The 18,574-nt window shown below is 39.3% G+C and overlaps 1 protein-coding gene across 1 annotated transcript in view; it reads left to right on the top strand.

Moving 5' to 3' along the window:
- ccnh (cyclin H) overlaps window positions 1-18,574 on the top strand; it is a 43,844-nt gene that overhangs the window by 10,726 nt on the left and 14,544 nt on the right. The window contains exons 3-5 of the mRNA XM_060844137.1: window positions 2,825-2,941; window positions 3,287-3,360; window positions 5,106-5,316. Of these exons, the coding sequence (XP_060700120.1) occupies window positions 2,825-2,941; window positions 3,287-3,360; window positions 5,106-5,316 (402 nt within the window). The remainder of the gene's footprint in view (window positions 1-2,824; window positions 2,942-3,286; window positions 3,361-5,105; window positions 5,317-18,574) is intronic.

Raw genomic sequence — 18,574 nt, 5'->3', positions numbered from 1 at the left:
GTTTGTCAAGCATGATTTCCCTTTTGTGAGTCCATATTGACTCAGTCTGATCCTGTCACTGTTTTCCAAGTGCTCTGCTATTAAATCTTTTATAATAAACCAGCATTTTCTCTCCTGTTGAAGTCGGTCTATAGCTCTGTCTTCTCTCTACCTCCCTCCCTAACTAAACTGTCCAGGGATATCTTGCTGCAGTTGTACAAGGCCTCAATGAAACCACACCAGGAGTATTGTATGCAATTTTGGTTTCCTTCTCTCAGGAGGAATATTCTGGCTATGGAGGAGTACAGCAAAATTTTGCCAGGTTGATTCCTGGAATGCAGGATTGAATTATAAAGAGAAACTGGATTGATTAGGATTATATTCACTGGAATTTAGGTGTATGAAGCAGATCTAATAGCAACCTTGGCATTTTTAACAGGACTACGCAGGGTAAATGCAGGAAAGATGTTCCCAATGACCAGTGAGTCTAGAATCAGATGTCATCGTTTAAGATGCCATAGTCTGGGTGGCATGGTGGCACAGTGGATAACACTGCTGCCTCACAGCGCTAGGAACCTGTGTTCAATCTTGCCTCAGGAAACTGTCTGTGTGGAGTTTGCACATTCTCCCTGTGTCTGCGTGGGTTTTCTACAGGTGCTCCGGTTTCCCCCACAGTCCAAAGATGTACAGGTTAGGTGAATTGGCCATGCTAAATTGCCCGTAGTGTTAGGTGAAGGAGTAAATGTAGGGGAATGGGTCTGGGTGGGTTGCTGTTCGGACGGTCAGTGTAGACTTGTTGGGCCAAAGGGCCTGTTTCCACACTGTAAATAATCTAATCTATGTTTGGGAGAAGATTTGTAGCTCGGGTGCTCGTTGTTGTGGTTCTGTTCGCCAAGCTGGGAATTTGTGTTGCAGACGTTTTGTCCCCTGTCTAGGTGACATCCTCCTAAACTACGAAAGCAACCACCCCATCACACACAAAAGAAGTTGCATCAAGACACTGTTTAAAAGCGCCACAACACACTGCAGTACACCAGAACTGCAAAAAGAGGAAGAAGAACACCTACACAATGTATTCACCAAAAACAGATACCCCTGCAATTTCATCAACAGATGCCTAAGGGAAAGACAACAGAATGAGGACATGCCACAACCCAACAGATTAGCCACACTACCATACATTAAAAACATTTCTGAACTGACAGCCAGACTACTGTGACCACTAGGACTCATAACAGCACACAAACCAACAGCCACTCTCAGACAACTCACCAGGACGAAGGACCTGATATCCAGCATGAGCAAAACTAATGTCATGAACAAAATCCCATGCAAGGACTGCACAAAACACTACATAGGACAAACAGAAAGACAGCTAACGATCCTCATCCATGAACGCCAACTATCCACGAAACGACATGACCAGCTATCCTGAGTAGCCAAGCACGCAGATGACAAGCAACATGAGTTCGATTGGGACAACACTACTATTATAAGACCTGCCAAACAGAGAACAGCCAGGGAATTCCTAGAGGCATGGCACTCATCCACAGATTCGGTCAATAAGCACATCGACCTGGACCCAACATACCGGCCACTGCAGCGGACAGCTGGAACTGACAACCGGAAGCGGCAGATACAAATCACTATAAATGCCGGCGGAAACATCACAGAAGCGCTTCACAGGAGGCTCCCAAGCAATGAGGAAGTCACCAAGACAGGGGATGAAACATCTGCAACACAAATTCCCAGCTCGCCAAACAGAACTATAATAATCTAATCTAATCTAAAGGATATGGGATTGGCCATTTGGGACTGAGATGAGGAGAAATTGCATAAGAAGTAAATTTTGGGGATAAAGGTGAAATCCATGCCACAAAAAGCATTAAATCCTTGTGAGCAATTTTGTTTGAGGTCTGTGATATGTGCCATCTTTGAAGCTGATGACTGCAAAACTCAGACCATAGTTTGTTAAAACCACCTGCTCCATTTGTTGACTTTTGTCGGCCTTGGATCCTATTTAGAAATTACACTTCAGTTTCCAAAATTCTATATGATTATGAGGGGTTTGGAAATATTGATTTTGACTTGCTTTCTTCATGTTTTAAATCAAGACAAAGGTACACAAATGCAGCCCATGAAATTCAAAATATTTTTAGGAATGAATTATTTGAAAAATATGATGTATCAACTATAATGAAAAGTTAACATCTAATATCCTCAGCTAACAACTTACATTATAAGCTTGATAAATGAAGATTGATTCTTCTCAAATTTAAAATGTATGCATATACTGAATTTTCGAAAATTGTGCAACTAAAGAACTTGCAATTGTTTAGGAAGGACCATTGCAGTCAGAATTACTTGGAGTTGAAGCTATCACCGTTGAATTGATTTTCTATTTATGTTTGCTTTGGACTATGGTTGAGATTGATATGGCTGCAGATTGACCATTATTTAGAGGATCTTCCCTTTGAATGAAGACAGTTCTTATTGTTGTTCCATTTCCTCAAATGGTGTTGGATAGGATATGTTATTTTTGGCTGACTTATTTCTCTTGGTCAGAATAAAAAAAAATCCTCTTTGAAAAATTAGTGCAATCAATTTTTAAAAAATTATAAAAGGCAGCATCGATTTTGTTAGAGCTCACCATCTCTCTCTCTCTCTCTCTCTCTCTCTCTCTCTCTCCATTTTCTTCACCCCCTTTCCCTCAGAAAGATGAAGTTAAACCTATTTAAAGCCTTTTCCTCTTTTTGTTAAAGAGAGAAATATAATGTGTATTGAGTTGCTATTTACTGGTTGTTTGCCTTGATAATGATTGCTTTGCTTTGGTTTTCCTGAACAGCTTTCTCCAGGGGCATTGCTGGAACCTCAGGAAGAGGAGGTACTACGTAAATACTATGAAAAGAGATTGTTGGAATTCTGTTCTGCATTTAAACCCATCATGCCTAAATCTGTGGTGGTAAGAACACATATCTCATGTTTACACAAAGTGAGAGTCCTTTTGTGATTTATTAATTGACGACACGTCAACTGTCTCTTCAGCCTGTTTAATTTGCCTCATTGCGAAACAATACTTGTTTAAGGTCTGATTTTCATGTGAAAACTGAATATGAGAACAATGTTTTAAAGAAAGTGATTGGGTGCAATTTACCACAGTTGCTTTAAATAACACAATACATTGGTTGTATAAAAGGTAAAATGTGTTTTTTTCAAAATCCAACTATTATCTTCACTTACACATATGCACAATAGTTAAGGATTTGTAATTGATCTTTAGAGCATTGTTTATGTGTCTTTTGTTTAGGGAACTGCAAGTATGTATTTCAAGAGATTCTTTTTGAATAATTCTGTAATGGAATATCATCCAAGGACTATTATGTGAGTTTTGTCTGTTTCCTGACTGGTTTACTGTTTCCAAAGTTGTTAATTCACCAGGTTACTGAGAATTTTCAAAGAGCTGTTAATTTAAGTTTTATTTTATTCCTATTTTATCTGTAATAAGATAATGTTATCAAAACTTAACAAATTCCATAAATTCTTGAGATTGCATGTAATGATCATTGTGAATGCTGGTGTAAATATACATTTTTGATTCAATATTACAGAAATAAATTGTAATTTGTATTTCAAAAATAGCCTTTTCTTAATTCCTGCTCTGTAATTGCTGCTGCTCAGAACTCACTGTTTTAATTTTATGTTGATATGACCATTGAGGCAGGGTGAATGGGTTCCTTTTTCAAAACAAAACCCTGTGTTGGCCGAAATAATAAAGAAATGTTTTGCTTTTACCAAGTAGCTATAATCACACATTAATTAAAGTAGTTAATGAGATGAAATGAAGGAGCTAATTAGAAGATTTTCTTGAGGGTAGCATAGTGCTCAGTGGTTAGCCAGGGTAAATGTGGGGTTACAGGTTGGGTCTGGGTGGGATTATCTTCGGAGGGTTGGTTCAGACTCTATGGTCTGTATGCTGTCTTTCTGCATTATTGAGATTCTATGTAATAACAGGAATTTTATTGTTTACTAATCCTGAAAAACATTATTAAAACATGGCATCAAACATAGCATTGGAAATGTGGAAAAAGGGGAAAGTGTCTGGTACAAAAAATGATTATGTGAGAAGTGCTGAGAGTCTTTTAAAGAGTTAGATTGTAACCTGAGATTGGGGTTGTGTAATTCATGTCTTGCATCTTGAGTTCTCACTGAATGGACATTTTTCCAATTTGCTTTATTATTGAGCATTGTTTTTTCAAGAAAGTGCAAGAGAAACTGTAGGGTGGAGGTGGTGGTGGTGGGGGGGGGGGGGGTGAGGGGGGTGGAGAAAAGAACTTTCCAGTTCTACTCTTACAAATCCATTTTTCTGTTCTGTATTTCTGTTATGTATTACCATGTTTGGATTTAATTTTTGTTCAAGCTGGATAACTGCTGGAGACTTTCATGCAGTGCTTGAAATTTCCAGAAAGATGTGATACAACCAGAAGTAGATTGGGATCTCACAGCCTTTTGCTATAATGATGGCTAAGATAGAACCTTATTTATTAGTGGTATCATAACGTTTGTGCCACCTGGTTTAGTGACCATTGTGGCCATCTTAATTCACTGTTTTTGCATTTTTTAATAAGAATCTACTTTAGGTCATGAAAGGTCTTGAGAATTAAATGGAAGTCAAAAAAATGAGAGTCCATTTTTTAATCATTGCCATAACCGTGTGACATTAGTTCTTTTTTACTGAGTAGGGAAGATTAAAGGATTTAAGCCTTGAGGTTAATGAAGGATTATGATGAGGCAAATAGACAACTTTTTTTCACTGGTTTGCAAGACAAAATGAAAGGGCACAATTTGAAGATAATCACAAAATCTGTGTGCAGAAGCTGGTTAAAATGTGGCATTCTGGACCATAAACAAATGTTGAAGTAAACTTATACAATATTTTAAAATCAGATTATATAACTGTTTGAAGCAGAATATTAGTGTATAAGGATTGTGAAAGAAATGAGATTAAATTAAATATCTTGTGCAGACTTTGAGAAAGAATTGCTAAATTGAATGGACTTTTGAGCTGTAATATAGTTGTATTTTGGAATTTTGTTTCATTAAATCTTTTTATTCTCTTTCTGGTTCAGGTTGACAAGTGTATACTTAGCATGTAAAGTGGATGAATTTAACGTCTCCAGCTCTCAGTTTGTTGCTAATCTATGGGAGAGCCCTGCAGGTCAAGAGAAGGCTTTGGAACAGATCCTTGAGTATGAATTGTTGCTTATTCAGCAGCTGAATTTTCATCTCATTGTCCACAATCCATTTCGACCTTTTGAGGGCTTTCTTATTGATCTAAAGGTATCGTGCCAACAGTGATTGAATTTATAATTCTGAGGTCTCGAGTATGTTGCAAGTTTGAAACACACAATTTGTCGTTATATGTAGAAATGTCTAAAGTAGAGCAGTAACTGGTATGCATGTGTAAGCATCCATTTCATTTCAGTTTGCAAAATTTAACCAGAATTAATTCTCACTGTCAACATTCATATGAAGGGTCATATGACTGCAATGATTAAAAGCTAGCGAGTGAATAATATCGTTACAATCCTTGTCAATATTGATTCTATTTTGTTTGAGAAAAGCTAATTCCTCATGACTGAATGAAAGGATAACATATCAATGACTATTAAATCCAAACCAGTTGTTGAGGTAGAAGCAAAGGCACATTGTTTTGTGAATAGAATTTATTAATGGCTCAATTTTCTTTTTGAAAACCCACCACTAAATGACCCATTTGCATCTACTCAGTCTTAAAGCCAGTCTCACCTGTTTGCTATGTATATTTCCCACTCAATTCAATTGTCAATTAACCCAATCACCTACAAAAGTTACCTAGCTACCTGATTCCCTTCCTTTCTTTTGAATAACACTAAATAAAATGGTTTCCATATTCTATATATTGAAAGTGATTATTAAAAAAATATAATTTTCTTATCAATCCATAAGATAGTTAACCTTCCATATTTCCTGTGCTTTGAACAAAACATGTTATAATATGCCTAATCATAAAATGGCAGGAATAAAAATAGATTTTCTTCTGTTTTTTAAAAAATATAACTCCTCATTATCATGCAAGGATTTCCAATGTTTTTTTTAAATTTGTGAAAATCTCTCAATTGTGGCTTGCATCAACGCACTTTATTTTGGAACTTTCTTTCTAACATTTCATTTATGCTAGCAAAGCCAATCAATAACTATTTGTCAGTGACAACCTTCGTTGAATGTACACTGCCCCAAAGAGAACATTTATCTGCTTAACATTCTCTGGCAATATTTTCTCAAATTGTCCCTCATTAAATATTTCCATTGGAATATTGGATATGTGGATTCGGATCATGCCAGCGTTTCAGCAACTAAGATACTTTTAACAATCCTTTTTATTTTCTCAGCCTTTCTGACCAACAGATAGCATTCATTGTTTTTCCTGAGCAGGATATACAGAGGAATCTCGATTATCCGAACAAGATGGGCGGCACTATTTCGTTTGGAGAATTGATTATTTGGTTAATTGATTCAATGCCTCTCCTCTGGGGCTTGGAGTTTTCTGAAGTTTCCCTTTTCCTCGCTCTGCCTGCCATGCTCCCCCTCTCTGTCTCAGGATTTGTTTCTGAGCAGCGATAAGGGACCTGCAGCATTGCTGAAGCCCTACCCTCCCCTACCCCCTAATTTGTTCAATGAGATTAACACAGCAAGCACTTGCTAAGTCCGCTCCCCATTCAGGAGACTAGGCAGCAGAATACTGTGCACGAGCCCCCACCCGCGGTCCGGTAACCTCCAAACCTGTCTACCCCACACCCCCTGACCCACCCACCCCATTATTATCCATACGTATGTCCAATGCACATTTAAATGCTGTTAACATCAGAGAATCTACTACTGGTGCAGGCAGGCTGTTTCAAGTCCCTACTACGGTCTAAGTAAAGAAACTACCCCTGATATCTGTCCTAAATCTATCACCCCTCAATTGAAAGCTATGTCCCCTCATGTTAGCCTTCACCATCCAAGGAAAACGGCTCTCACTCTCCATTCTATCTAATCCTCTGATTATTTTATACATCTCGATTTAAGTAACCTCTGAACCTTCTCTCCAATGAAAACAGCCTCAGTTCCCTCAGCATTTCCTCATAAGACCTTCCTTCCATACCAGAGTTTTGATCAGAGTGGTGCTGGAAAAGCACAGCAGGTCAGGCAGCATCCAAGGAGAAGAAAAATCGACGTTTCTGGCAAAAGCCCTTCCTTCAATACCAGGCAACATCCTAGTAAATCTCCTTTGAACCCTTTCCAAAGCTTTCAAATCCTTCCTATAATGCAGTGACCAGAACTGTACGCAATAATCCAGGTGCAGCCGTACCAGTTTCTTGTGCAGCTGAAGCATGACTTAGTGGCTCTGAAACTCAATCCCGCTACCAATAAATACCAACACACCATATGCTTCCTTAACACTATTAACCTGGGTGGCAACTTCCAAGGATTTACGCACCTGGACACAGATCTCTGTGTTCATCTACACGGCCAAGAATTTTACCATTAGCCCAGTACTCTACATTCCTGTTACTTCTTCAGAAGTGAACTGCCTCACACTTTTCTGCATTAAACACCATTTACCACTCCTCAGCCCAGCTCTGCATCTTAGCTATGACCCTCTGTAACCCACAACATCCTTTGGCACTATCCACACAGAATTTATTCTGAGTCTTACAATCTTATTCTCCACAATCACCTGATGAAGGAGCAGCGCTCCGAAAGCTAGTGCTTCCACATAAATGTGTTGGACTATAACCTGGTGTTGTGTGATTTTTAACTTTGTACACCCCAGTCCAACACTGGTGTCTCCAAGTCATGACTACCTTAGTGTCGTCCACGAATTTGCTAAACCATCCTTCTACGCTCACCTCCAGATCATTTATTAAAATGACAAACAGCAATGGCCCCAAAACAGATCCTTGTGGCTCACCACTGGTAACTGAGCTCCAGGATCATTCCCATCAACCACCATCCTCTGTCTTTTCTTAATTAGCCAATTTATGATCCAAGCCTCTAAATCACCTTCAATCCCGAGAAACTTATCAAACGCCTTACTGAAGTCTATATGCACCACATCAATCACTTCACCTTCATCCACCTGTTTTGTCACCTTCTGAAAGAACTCAATAAGGTTAGTGAGGCACAATCTACCCTTAACAAAATCATGTTGACTATACGTAATCAAATTATTCCTTTCCAGATGATAATAAATCCTATCTCTTATAACCTTTCCCAACAGCTTACCCACAACTGAAGTAAGGCTTACTGGCCTACAATTACCAGGGTTGTCCCAACTCTCCTTCTTAAACAAGGGAACTACATTTGCTATCCTCCGGTCTTCTGGCACAATTCTTGTCGACAATGATGACATAAAGATCAAAGCCAAAGGCTCTGCAATCTCCTCCCTGGCTTCCCAGAGAATCTGATGATAAATCCCATCCTGCCCAGGGGTTTTATCTATTTTCATATCTCCCAGAATTGCTTAAAAACTCCTCTTTCTGGATTAGTGGCGCTGGAAGAACACAGCAGTTCAGGCTGCATCCGACAGCAGTAAAATCGACGTTTTGGGCAAAAGCCCTTCGTCGGGAAAGACTTTTGCCCGAAACGTCGATTTTACTACTCCTTGGATGCTGCCTGAACTGCTGTGCTCTTCCAGCACCACTAATCCAGACTCTGGTTTCCAGCATCTGCAGTCATTGTTTTTACCTAAAAACTTCTCTTTGTCAACTGCAATCCCATCTAATCTAGTAGTCTGTATCTCTGTATTCTCACTAACATTGCCCTTTTCCAATCTGAATACTGATGAAAAGTATTCATTAAGCGCTTCCCCTATGTCCTCAGATTCCACGCACAACTTCACATTACTATCTTTGATTGGCCCTAAACTTATTCTAGTCATTTTTTAATTCCTGATATACCTATAGACAACTTCTCATGTCCCTTCCTGACTCTTCTTAGCTGTTTGGATCTTTTCTGGCTAACTTATGACTCTCACGCCCCCTAACTGAGCCTTCACACCTCATCCTCACATAAGCTGTCCTCTTCCTCTTGCCAAGGGCTTCAACTTGTTTAGTAAGCCATGGCTCCCTCTCTTGATAACTACCTCTCTGCCTGATCAGTATATACTTATCAAGGGCCTGCAGTAGCTGTTTGTCGAATAAGCTCCACATTGCAAGTGTGCCCATCCCCTGCAATTTCCTTCCCCATCCTATGCATCCTAAATCTTGTCTAATTGCATCATAATTGCCTTTTCCCCCAGTTATACCTCTTTCCCTGTGTTGTATACTTATCCTGCCCATTGCTATTGTAAACATAACTGAATTGTGGCTACCTATTGCTAAAATGCTCACCTACCTCCAAATCTAACAGCTGGCTGGGTTCATTCCCTCGTACCAAATCCAATATGACATTGTCTCTTGTTGGGCTGTCTACATACTGTGTCAGAAAACCCTCCTGCACATATTGAACAAAAACTGACTCATCTAGACAACTTGAACTTTAGTATTCTCAGTCAATATTGGGGAAGTTAAAGTCTCCCATAACAACTAGCCTGCTATTCTTGCCTATCAAGACTCATCTTTGCTATCCTTTCCTCTACATACCTGAAACAATTCAGAGGCTGATAGTAAACTCCCAACAGGATGACCTCTCCTTTCCTGTTTCTAACTTCAGTCCAAACTACCTCAGTGGATGAATCCTCAAACATTGTCTGTCTGCTGTAATACTACCCTTGATGAACAATGCCACTTGCACCTCCCTTTTTTTAACCACCTTCTCTGTTCTTACTGAAACATCTAAATCCCAGAATCTGCAATAATCATTCCTGTCCTTGCTCTACCCATGTCTCTGAAATGGCCACATTGAAATCCCAGGTACCGACCCATGCTGCAAGTTCACCCACCTTATTCTGGATGCTCCTGGTATTTCAAACCAACATCCTGATTGTTGGTGCCCTCTTGCGACCTTGTAAACCTATCCCTGACCTCACTACTCTCAACCTCCTTTACAATGGAACCACAATTCAGGTTCCCGCCCCCTCTGCTGCATTAGTTTCAACCCTCCTGAAGAGCATTAGCAAAAATCCCCCCAGGATATTGATACGCCTCTGGTTCAGATGAAGACCAACCTGTTTGTAGAGGTCTGACCTACCCCAGAAAGAGTTCCAATTATCCAAGAATCCAATACTCTCCCTCTTCCACCATCCCAGGAGCCACGTGTTCAGCTCTGCTCTCTCCCTGTTCCTCACTTCACCAGCATGCTGACATTAGTGAACCAAATGTGTTTTTATGACAATGGTTGCCATTGGACCAGCTTTAATTCCAGGCTTTTATTTAATTCAAGTTTCATCACTTGCCATTGAGATATAAACACATGTCTCTAGAATATTAGCTTGGGCTTCATTTGTTTGCCTGGTGAAGCTACCACTATACTAATGCCTGTCCTCAAGTTGAATGTTCACCTACTTTCAGAAAAATGGACCAGTTGAGAAATATTATACTCCACTGTAGTATTCAACCCATAAACACACTTGCTTATATCTGTGGTTTTCATTCTGTCACCTGATCCTTAATGTTATTTCAACAGCATGTCCTTGTGAAACTTTTCACCCAGAAATATATCCGTTAATCTCTAGAGTATATTTGGAACAGAGCTTAAGATTTTCAAAATCACTTTTCTTGTAGGGAAATCTACTCCTAAATCTTGATCATGTTACAACTCCTTTTACACCAATTTGACCTGTTTCTCTATTATATCTACCCAGTCAATTGATTTTGCTATTAACAAAACAGGTTTAAAGTTTTAAACATTTTATTGTAGTGAAGTAAATGCAACATTATTTAAATCCTATTCCTTGGATAAACATAGACTCTAATCGACTGAAAAGATCCCATATTTAATTTTAAAACACCAGGCCTACAATTATATTTGATTGTGTTTTTAAGTGGAAACTTATTCTCCAGCAACCAGATCAAAACTATTCTTGGCTCCTGATGATTGCTTGCTTTATTTTTCTTTTAGTCAGATAACTTATTATCTCTAAATTGCCTTTTACAGTGAAGATTCTCCCAGAGATCCTCCCTTAAGTCAAAGTTAGGTGACTCTTCCAGTTCTGTTTAAATCATCTTCAGTCCCAGCTAAGCTCTCTTCTGTATGATGAACAATAGAAACTTGCTGCGTCTAACTCTGTGCTCACTCCCTCTCATATTCTCACAGATTCGTCTGGAAGACATTCAAGATTACTTTGAAATCTGTAAGCTGATACAATGGTGGTTTATTATGGCCCCTACCTTTTCAAAATTTATCTCTTTGACAATATCAATCACGTAACCATGTATCCTTGTAGAAATGCTAATCAGCTACCTTTTGGGTACCTAGTATGAAATGTTACCAGCCACTGAGCAAAGTGGGCAATGGTGCAAAAATTGGGAGAATCATGTGCAATCAGCAATAATAAGATTCCTGACATTGGAAGAAGAAAGTTCCTTTTTTTTATTCTGTGAATGATTAAATATGATTTTTGCTGCTGAATGCAAGCGACCAATTTGCATGAATTAGAATTCTCATTGTTACATCTCCCCTCTTGGATTTGCACTTTCCCAATCTTCCCTTACCGCAGGTTACAAATAAGACAGTGACAATCCCTGACATGAAAGTCAGGGTGATAACTTGGAACTCTAGCCCATCACTTGCTTGTGCTGCATCTGCCATCCATCTCCAGGTACAGATCAGCAAAGCAGGGTGCTAATTGACACACTGTACAGAGTAATTATGGGCTATGGGGGAATTACTGTATTTTTAAAAAGGGTACTGACACCAGGGAGGACCCCACAGTGTTTCAGTACTTTGCCTGTGGTCAGTGGGAGGATACAACAAGCCGGGGAAAATGGGGGTCTGGTGCATAGGTAGGTGGGTGAGTTTTGGAAGATGTGTGAAAATTTGTTGGATTCATGGAGAGAAATCCTCCACTTTCATTGCTCAGTCCTTTGAGTATAGAAGTTAGAATGTTATGTTGGGGTTGTACAGGACATTGATGAAGGCTGATGTGAAATACTGTCTGGTTCTGGTTATCCAATTCTCGGATATTATCAAGCTGGAGAGGGTTTAGAAGAGGTTTACTGGGATGTTGCTGGGTATGGAAGGTCTGAGTTATAAAGAAAGGCCGGGACGTTTTTCACTGGAGCATAGGAGGTTGAGCAGTGACCTGATAGCAATTTATAAAATACAAAGAGGTATTGAGAGTGGTTGTGTTTCTCCTAAGACAGGGAAATTCAAAACCGGCAGGCATATTTGTAAGGTGAGAGGAGAGAGATTTAAAAAAGACAAGGCAAATATTTTTTACAGTGTTCACGTGTGGAATGAAATTAATGAGGAAGTGGTGGATGCAGATACAATTATAATTAAAAGACATTTGGGTAGATACATGAATAGGAGAGATTTAGAGGGATATGGGACAGAAGCAGGCAGATGGGACTAATTTAGTTTGGGATTATGTTCGGCACGGACAATGAGGGTCTGTTTCCGTGCTGTGAGATTCTATGGCTATGAAGAATTGACACCTAGTCGAATTCTGGTAAAATTCCATTTCCCATTCTATTCTGACTTCAAGTTAAACATTTTAAAGTGCAACTATTTATGAAATGTGACATTCCAAGCATCTCACCGAGAGACATAGGAATTTAGAGCTGGAATAGATTTTTTTGGCTTGCTGAGCCTGCTCATTCAGTCAACACTCATGGCTGATCTACTTTCTCCATTGCATCTTCTCTTAAAATTCACGTGCGCCTTAATTTCCTGAGTATGTTAAACTCCATTGACCTCTGTTGTGAATAGTAATTTGTTTGCAGTCTTGAAAATTGTCACTATAAGTTGTGCTTTGATTCCTGGAGGAGCTTGTGTTGAAACAGGGTTTCTTCTGGGATCTACATATTGGAAAAAGAAAACTTCATTCAATGTTCATTGAAAGAATCTCCATAACCTTGTGGTCAAATAGGAAGTTACCTATAAGAAACATGCATAGGAGTAAGGCATTCGTCCCTTCGAGTTTGCTCTGTTATTCATTTGAATCATGGCTGATTCAACATTCCTCACGTCCATTTTTCTGCCTTTTCTCCATAACCCTTGATTCCCCTACTGATCAAGAATCTACCTGTCTCAACTGTAAATATACCCAAGCAACTCTGTGGCAAGGACTTCCAAAGACACTCAACCCTCTGAGAGAAGAAATTCTTCACCAACTCAATCTTAAATTGACGTTCCTTTATTCTGAGACTAGGTCCTCTGGTCCTAGACACTCCCATGAGGGGAAACATCCTCTCAGCATTTAGCATGTCAAACCCCTAAAGAATCTTATGTTTCAATTAGATCACCTCTCATTCCTCTAAATTTCAATGATAGAGTCCCATTGGTAAATGAAATCACTTTGAAAAAAAAACTACAAGAAATATGTAAATTGTGCTAACAGTACTTATAGTTTGCACCCAATCCTACTTGTTGAACTTCACACTCTGACCTCCTCTTCACTGCAAAATAATCCATTCCTGACCTCTGTGACCTCTATAGCCTCTGTACATGTCTGACCCTTTGATTTGCTCCAGGATTGTCAAAATGCAGTTCCTGATGGTACAGGTAGCCGAGCTGGCATTAAATATCTTCCTTTTTAAAATGACTGTTGAATCTTCTCTTCCTGCCTCTTTCAACTCTTCTTGATTCCTTGCTGACAGTGGAGGGTTTGGGAAAGGGAAGCTACATTCAGACTTCCAGTTTTGGATTGAATCTTGATCTTTGAAAAGGAATTTCCAGAGTGGGGAGTGATAAGAGAGGAATCAGGCAGACGGAGGTTGGTAAACAGGGTGGATTAGTGAAGGTAAGAGATTGAGTGTCACAAGTTTGGGAAGAGGGAGACATTGTAAATTAGAGTTCAGGCCACTTGAGATAACTCCCTTCCTGGCAAGACTGCCATCTACCAAGCTGACACCCTTGCTAATATATGATATATTAACATTTAAAATCATGCACTTAAGGAAATGACATTAGAGAAAAATTGGACAAGCTTGTATTGTTTCCTTGAAAAGAGAAGCTAAGGGGTGACTTAATTGAACTGTACAAAATAACAACAAACTTGGATAGAGTTGACAGAAAAGAGCTGTTTTCCTTACAAGAGGGGTCAATTACTATGGTGCACAGATGTGTGGTAATTGGTAGAAGAATTAGAGGACATCAGAAAGGTATTTTTATGCAGAGAGTGGTGGGTGTCTTGAACTCCCAGTCTAGTGGTTGAGGCAGAAGCCCTTTTAACCTGTGCATTTGAGCACCAATTTCTGAAAAGTGGGATTAGACTGGGTTCTAATTTATTCAGCTAGCATAGACATTGGTCTGGATGCTCTTTTCTGTGCTGTAACTTTTCTCTAAATTCTACTTTTCTATAGTTCTATGTTCAAATCCTTGAAATAGTCTTTTGCCACTCACCAAATCTAATGTGTCCCTGTTCAGCAACTTTGAAATTAAATTATACTTGATGTATTTGATAAAATATAAAAATAAAAACTCTGCTATGTAAGTTGATTTATTGTCACTTAGATACAGTGAAAAGTGTTGATTTGCATGCTATACAGGCAGACTGTACATAGTGCATCATAATAGAAGAACAGAGTATAGAATACAGCATTTCAGACACAGAAGGTGCAGTGAGCGATCAGAATGAACATTTGAGAGGTCCATGCAAAAGTCTGATAACAGTGGGCAAGAAGCTGTTCTTGAATCTAGTTTTGTATGTATTCAAACTTCTATATCTCCTACCTGACAAAAAAGGGTGGAAGACAGTATAGCCAGTGTGGGAAGGGTCTTTGATTATGTACGTTGTCTCAGGAAAGCAATGAGAGGTATAGATGGAGCCAACATGGGTGGACGAGGGCATATTGTTGGTGATCATCACTCCCAGGAACTTGACATTCTTGACCATGTCCACCTCAGCACCATTTGAAGATGGGCATACCTTCTACTCCCCTTGCTGAAGTTAATGACCAGCTCCTTTGTTTTGCTGACATTGATGGAGTGATTATTGTCTTTACACTATGCCACTAAGCACTCAATCTATTTCCTGTATTCTGTCTTGATGTTGTTTGAAATCCGACCTAAATGCTGGTGTCATCAGCAAAATTGTAAATAGAGTTGGGGTGGAATTTGGCCAAAATGATGACTGTATTAGGAGTATAATAGGGAGTTGAGTATGCAGCCTAGTGGAACATCAATGTTGAGGATTATGATGGAGGAGGTGTTGTCGCCTGTTCTTACCAATGGCAGTTTATGGGGGTCTGGAAATTGAGAATCCAGTTCGTGGGGAGCTGAGACCTAGGTCTCAGAATTTAGAGATGAGTTTGTTTGGAATTGTGGTGTTGAAGATGGAGCTATAACCAATAGGTAGGAGTCAGACTTGGGATTCCTTGTTATCCAGATGTTCCAGGAATGAGTGTAGGGCCAGGAGATGCTGTCTACTGTGGACCTGTTGGTCTAGTAGGTGAACTGCAAAGGACCAAAGCAACTAGGTAGGCTGGAATTAATGTGAGCAACTAGGAAAATCATTTAGCTTTCAGTTCAGTGTCATGATATGAAGTGATGTTTTACATTTATCTTTAAAGAGCTGCAATGTAATACTTTTAATTAACTTACTATTTGTTTATTTATGCATAGCTGGCCATCAAATTATTAACACATGAGGACACTCAGTACAGTGCACTTCTCCATTAAATGTGTTTTGTAGTTGCAGAGCTCTTGAGGTTTTTCTCTTCCTGATTGGGGATCTGTAGCTACAAAGCTTAAAAAAAAAGTGGTTCAGGGCGGCGGCATGTTGGCTCAGTGGTTAGCACTAATGTCTCACGAGGGACCCGGGTTCAATTCCAGCCTCGGGTAACTGTCTGTGTGGAGTTTGCACATTCTCCCCTTATCTGTATGCCTTTCCTCCCACAACCCAAAGATGTGCAAGTCAGGCAAATTGGTTATGCTAAATTGCCCAAAGGATAGGGGAATGGGTCTGGGTGGGTTACTCTTTGGATGGTCGGTGTGGACTTGTTGGGCTGAAGGGCCTGTTTCCACATTGTAGGGATTCTAATTCTCATTCTAAAATCTCACTGAATTCACCCTCATCCAATAACCTGTTCTAAAAGCTCTGTTCGGCTGTGATAAACTCCTGTATCATAGCTGAGACAATCTAAAAGCTTCTAAAATAATCAACCACGTTCTCGGTAAAACCACTCAACTTTTTAAAAGGTCGTTTTGCCCTTTAATATCTCATGTTAATGGATACTTCAGCAAATGCAGGTTCCTGATCCACATCTTTGCCAAAACCTAGTCCATTCTTCCTCAGGAAATATCCTATACAAGTGTACCAATTTTCATTGAATTCCTTCTTAGTTTTTGAGATGTATTTTTTTGCAGACAGGCCAACAGAAGTGAAGACACTATCCCTGTCCACCTGACTGCAATAAAAATAAATTGCTCCAAGCTACGATCATGAAACTGACTGACTGATTGATTAGCTGATATTGCTTCAACTGGTTAATACTTTTGTCAGTTTACCAGAATATTTCACATTGGAATTCTTACTGAAAGCACGATAGTTGTATAACTTGTTTTTTAGCACAAAAAACGTATTGTCTGTCTTAGTCCCTGTACCTTTTTAGGATTTACTCAAGATTTTAATGTTATGGATTGATATTTATTGTCTCTGTTTAAATGGTTATGTCCCTCAGTTAGCTTTTTTAACATGATCAGAGCTCCAAACAGTCTCTTTCAGTCAGTAAGACAGCATTGACATATTATTCTTGCTTCATGTGGAGAAACCCATTCCAGTTTCATGGGGTGTGATTTCAATGGTTGATTGGAATAAACCACTTAGACCAGGCATTCTTAATTCAGAATTAAGTAATCTTGTCTTAATTATAAAAAATGTGCAAGTTTAACTTCCAGTTCAGTCTGAAAAGAACTTTTGACTAAATTTAAACATATTTAAACCAGAGATGAGGAGAAATTAGGAACATAAACAGAAATTGCCAGAAAAGCTCTGCAGGTCTGGCAGCATCTGTGGAGTGAAATCAGTGTTAATGTTTTAGGAAGAGTGACATGTCCTCCAAACCCTGAGTTCAGAGGAAAGGTCACTCGACCTGAAAAGTTAACTGATTTCTCTCCTCCAGATGCTGCTAAGATCTGAGCTTTTCCAGTCATTTGTTTTTGTTTCTGATTTACAGCATCTGCAGTTCTTTCAGTTTTTGAGGAGAAATTACTTCTCTCAAAGGGTCATGAATCTGTGGAATTCCATACTCCGGTGCGCAATGGATGGTGAGTAGGTCAGTAACTTTAAAGGGAAGATAAACAGATTTTGAAGTAGTAATAGATTGAAACGTTATGAAGAGGAGGCATCAAAGTGAAGTTGAGGCTGAGATGGATCAGCCCTGATTGTATCAAAATGATAGAGTAGGCTTGAAGGTTTGAATTATCTGGGCGGCACGGTAGCTCAGTGGTTAGTATGCTGTGTCACAGTGCCAGGGACCCAGGTTTAATTCCAGCCTCAGCTGACTATCTGTGTGGAGTTTTGCACATTCTCCTAGTATCTGCGTGGGTTTCCTCCAGGTGCTCTGGTTTCTTCCCACAATCCAAAGATGTGCAGATTAGGTGAATTGACTGTGCTAAACTGCCCATAGTGTTCAGGGATGTGTAGGCAATAGTCAGGGGTGAATATAGGGTAGGAACATGGGTCTGGGTGAGTTACTCTTTTGAGGGTAGTGTGGACTTGTTGGGCTGAAGGGCCTGTATCCATACTGTAGGGATTCTAATTCTACCTCCTACTGTTAATTACTATGTTCCTTATGTAATAACATTGACAGGTGATAATAAAGATCTTGTGTTGCTGTGACAGTGTCCTGTCTGTGGGCTAGAAGGTTTGGGTTCAAGTCCCACATGACCTGGAATTTTGTCACAACACATCCAACAGACAGATTGATTAAAAATGCCTAGAAAGGAGATGTGCGTTTTGCCTCCCACAGCTCCCACTTTTGTTGGAGTAGTATCCAAAAGAATCTTAAGATGTTTTGTTTTTCTTATAGAGACTATAAGCTTCCACAGATTGTTGAGCATCATATTCCACAGAAAGGAACCTCTAATGCAAATGTAATTTTTGTTGTTAATATTGACATCAATAGAGCTGCAAAGCTGGTAAGGGGGCTTGTCTGTGGATAGCTTGACCATTGTTTTATTTCAAATTTAACACTGTCTGCAGTTAGTAATTTACTACAAGGTATGAAAGTTCCTACTGCTGTTTATTAACCTTAATGCTATAACAAAGTGTTTGGCTATTTCTTTGTATAAGATGTAAAGTTTTGCATTATCAACCTATCTACAAGTTTTGGGGGGTCTATCTGTATATTGGTTACAAATTGTATTTGCATTTGAAAAGCAGCAAAAAAAAATTACTTTTTTCCTCAAATTAGAATGGATGATTTCTGTTGAGTTTCAAATTTGAAACTAAATTTCTTTTTTAAAA

This window comes from Hemiscyllium ocellatum, chromosome 2, assembly GCF_020745735.1.
Source record: "Hemiscyllium ocellatum isolate sHemOce1 chromosome 2, sHemOce1.pat.X.cur, whole genome shotgun sequence".
Lineage (NCBI taxonomy): Eukaryota > Metazoa > Chordata > Chondrichthyes > Orectolobiformes > Hemiscylliidae > Hemiscyllium > Hemiscyllium ocellatum.
The sequence above is the reverse complement of the archived record's forward strand: the minus strand, read 5'-3'. Positions and strand labels throughout refer to the sequence as shown.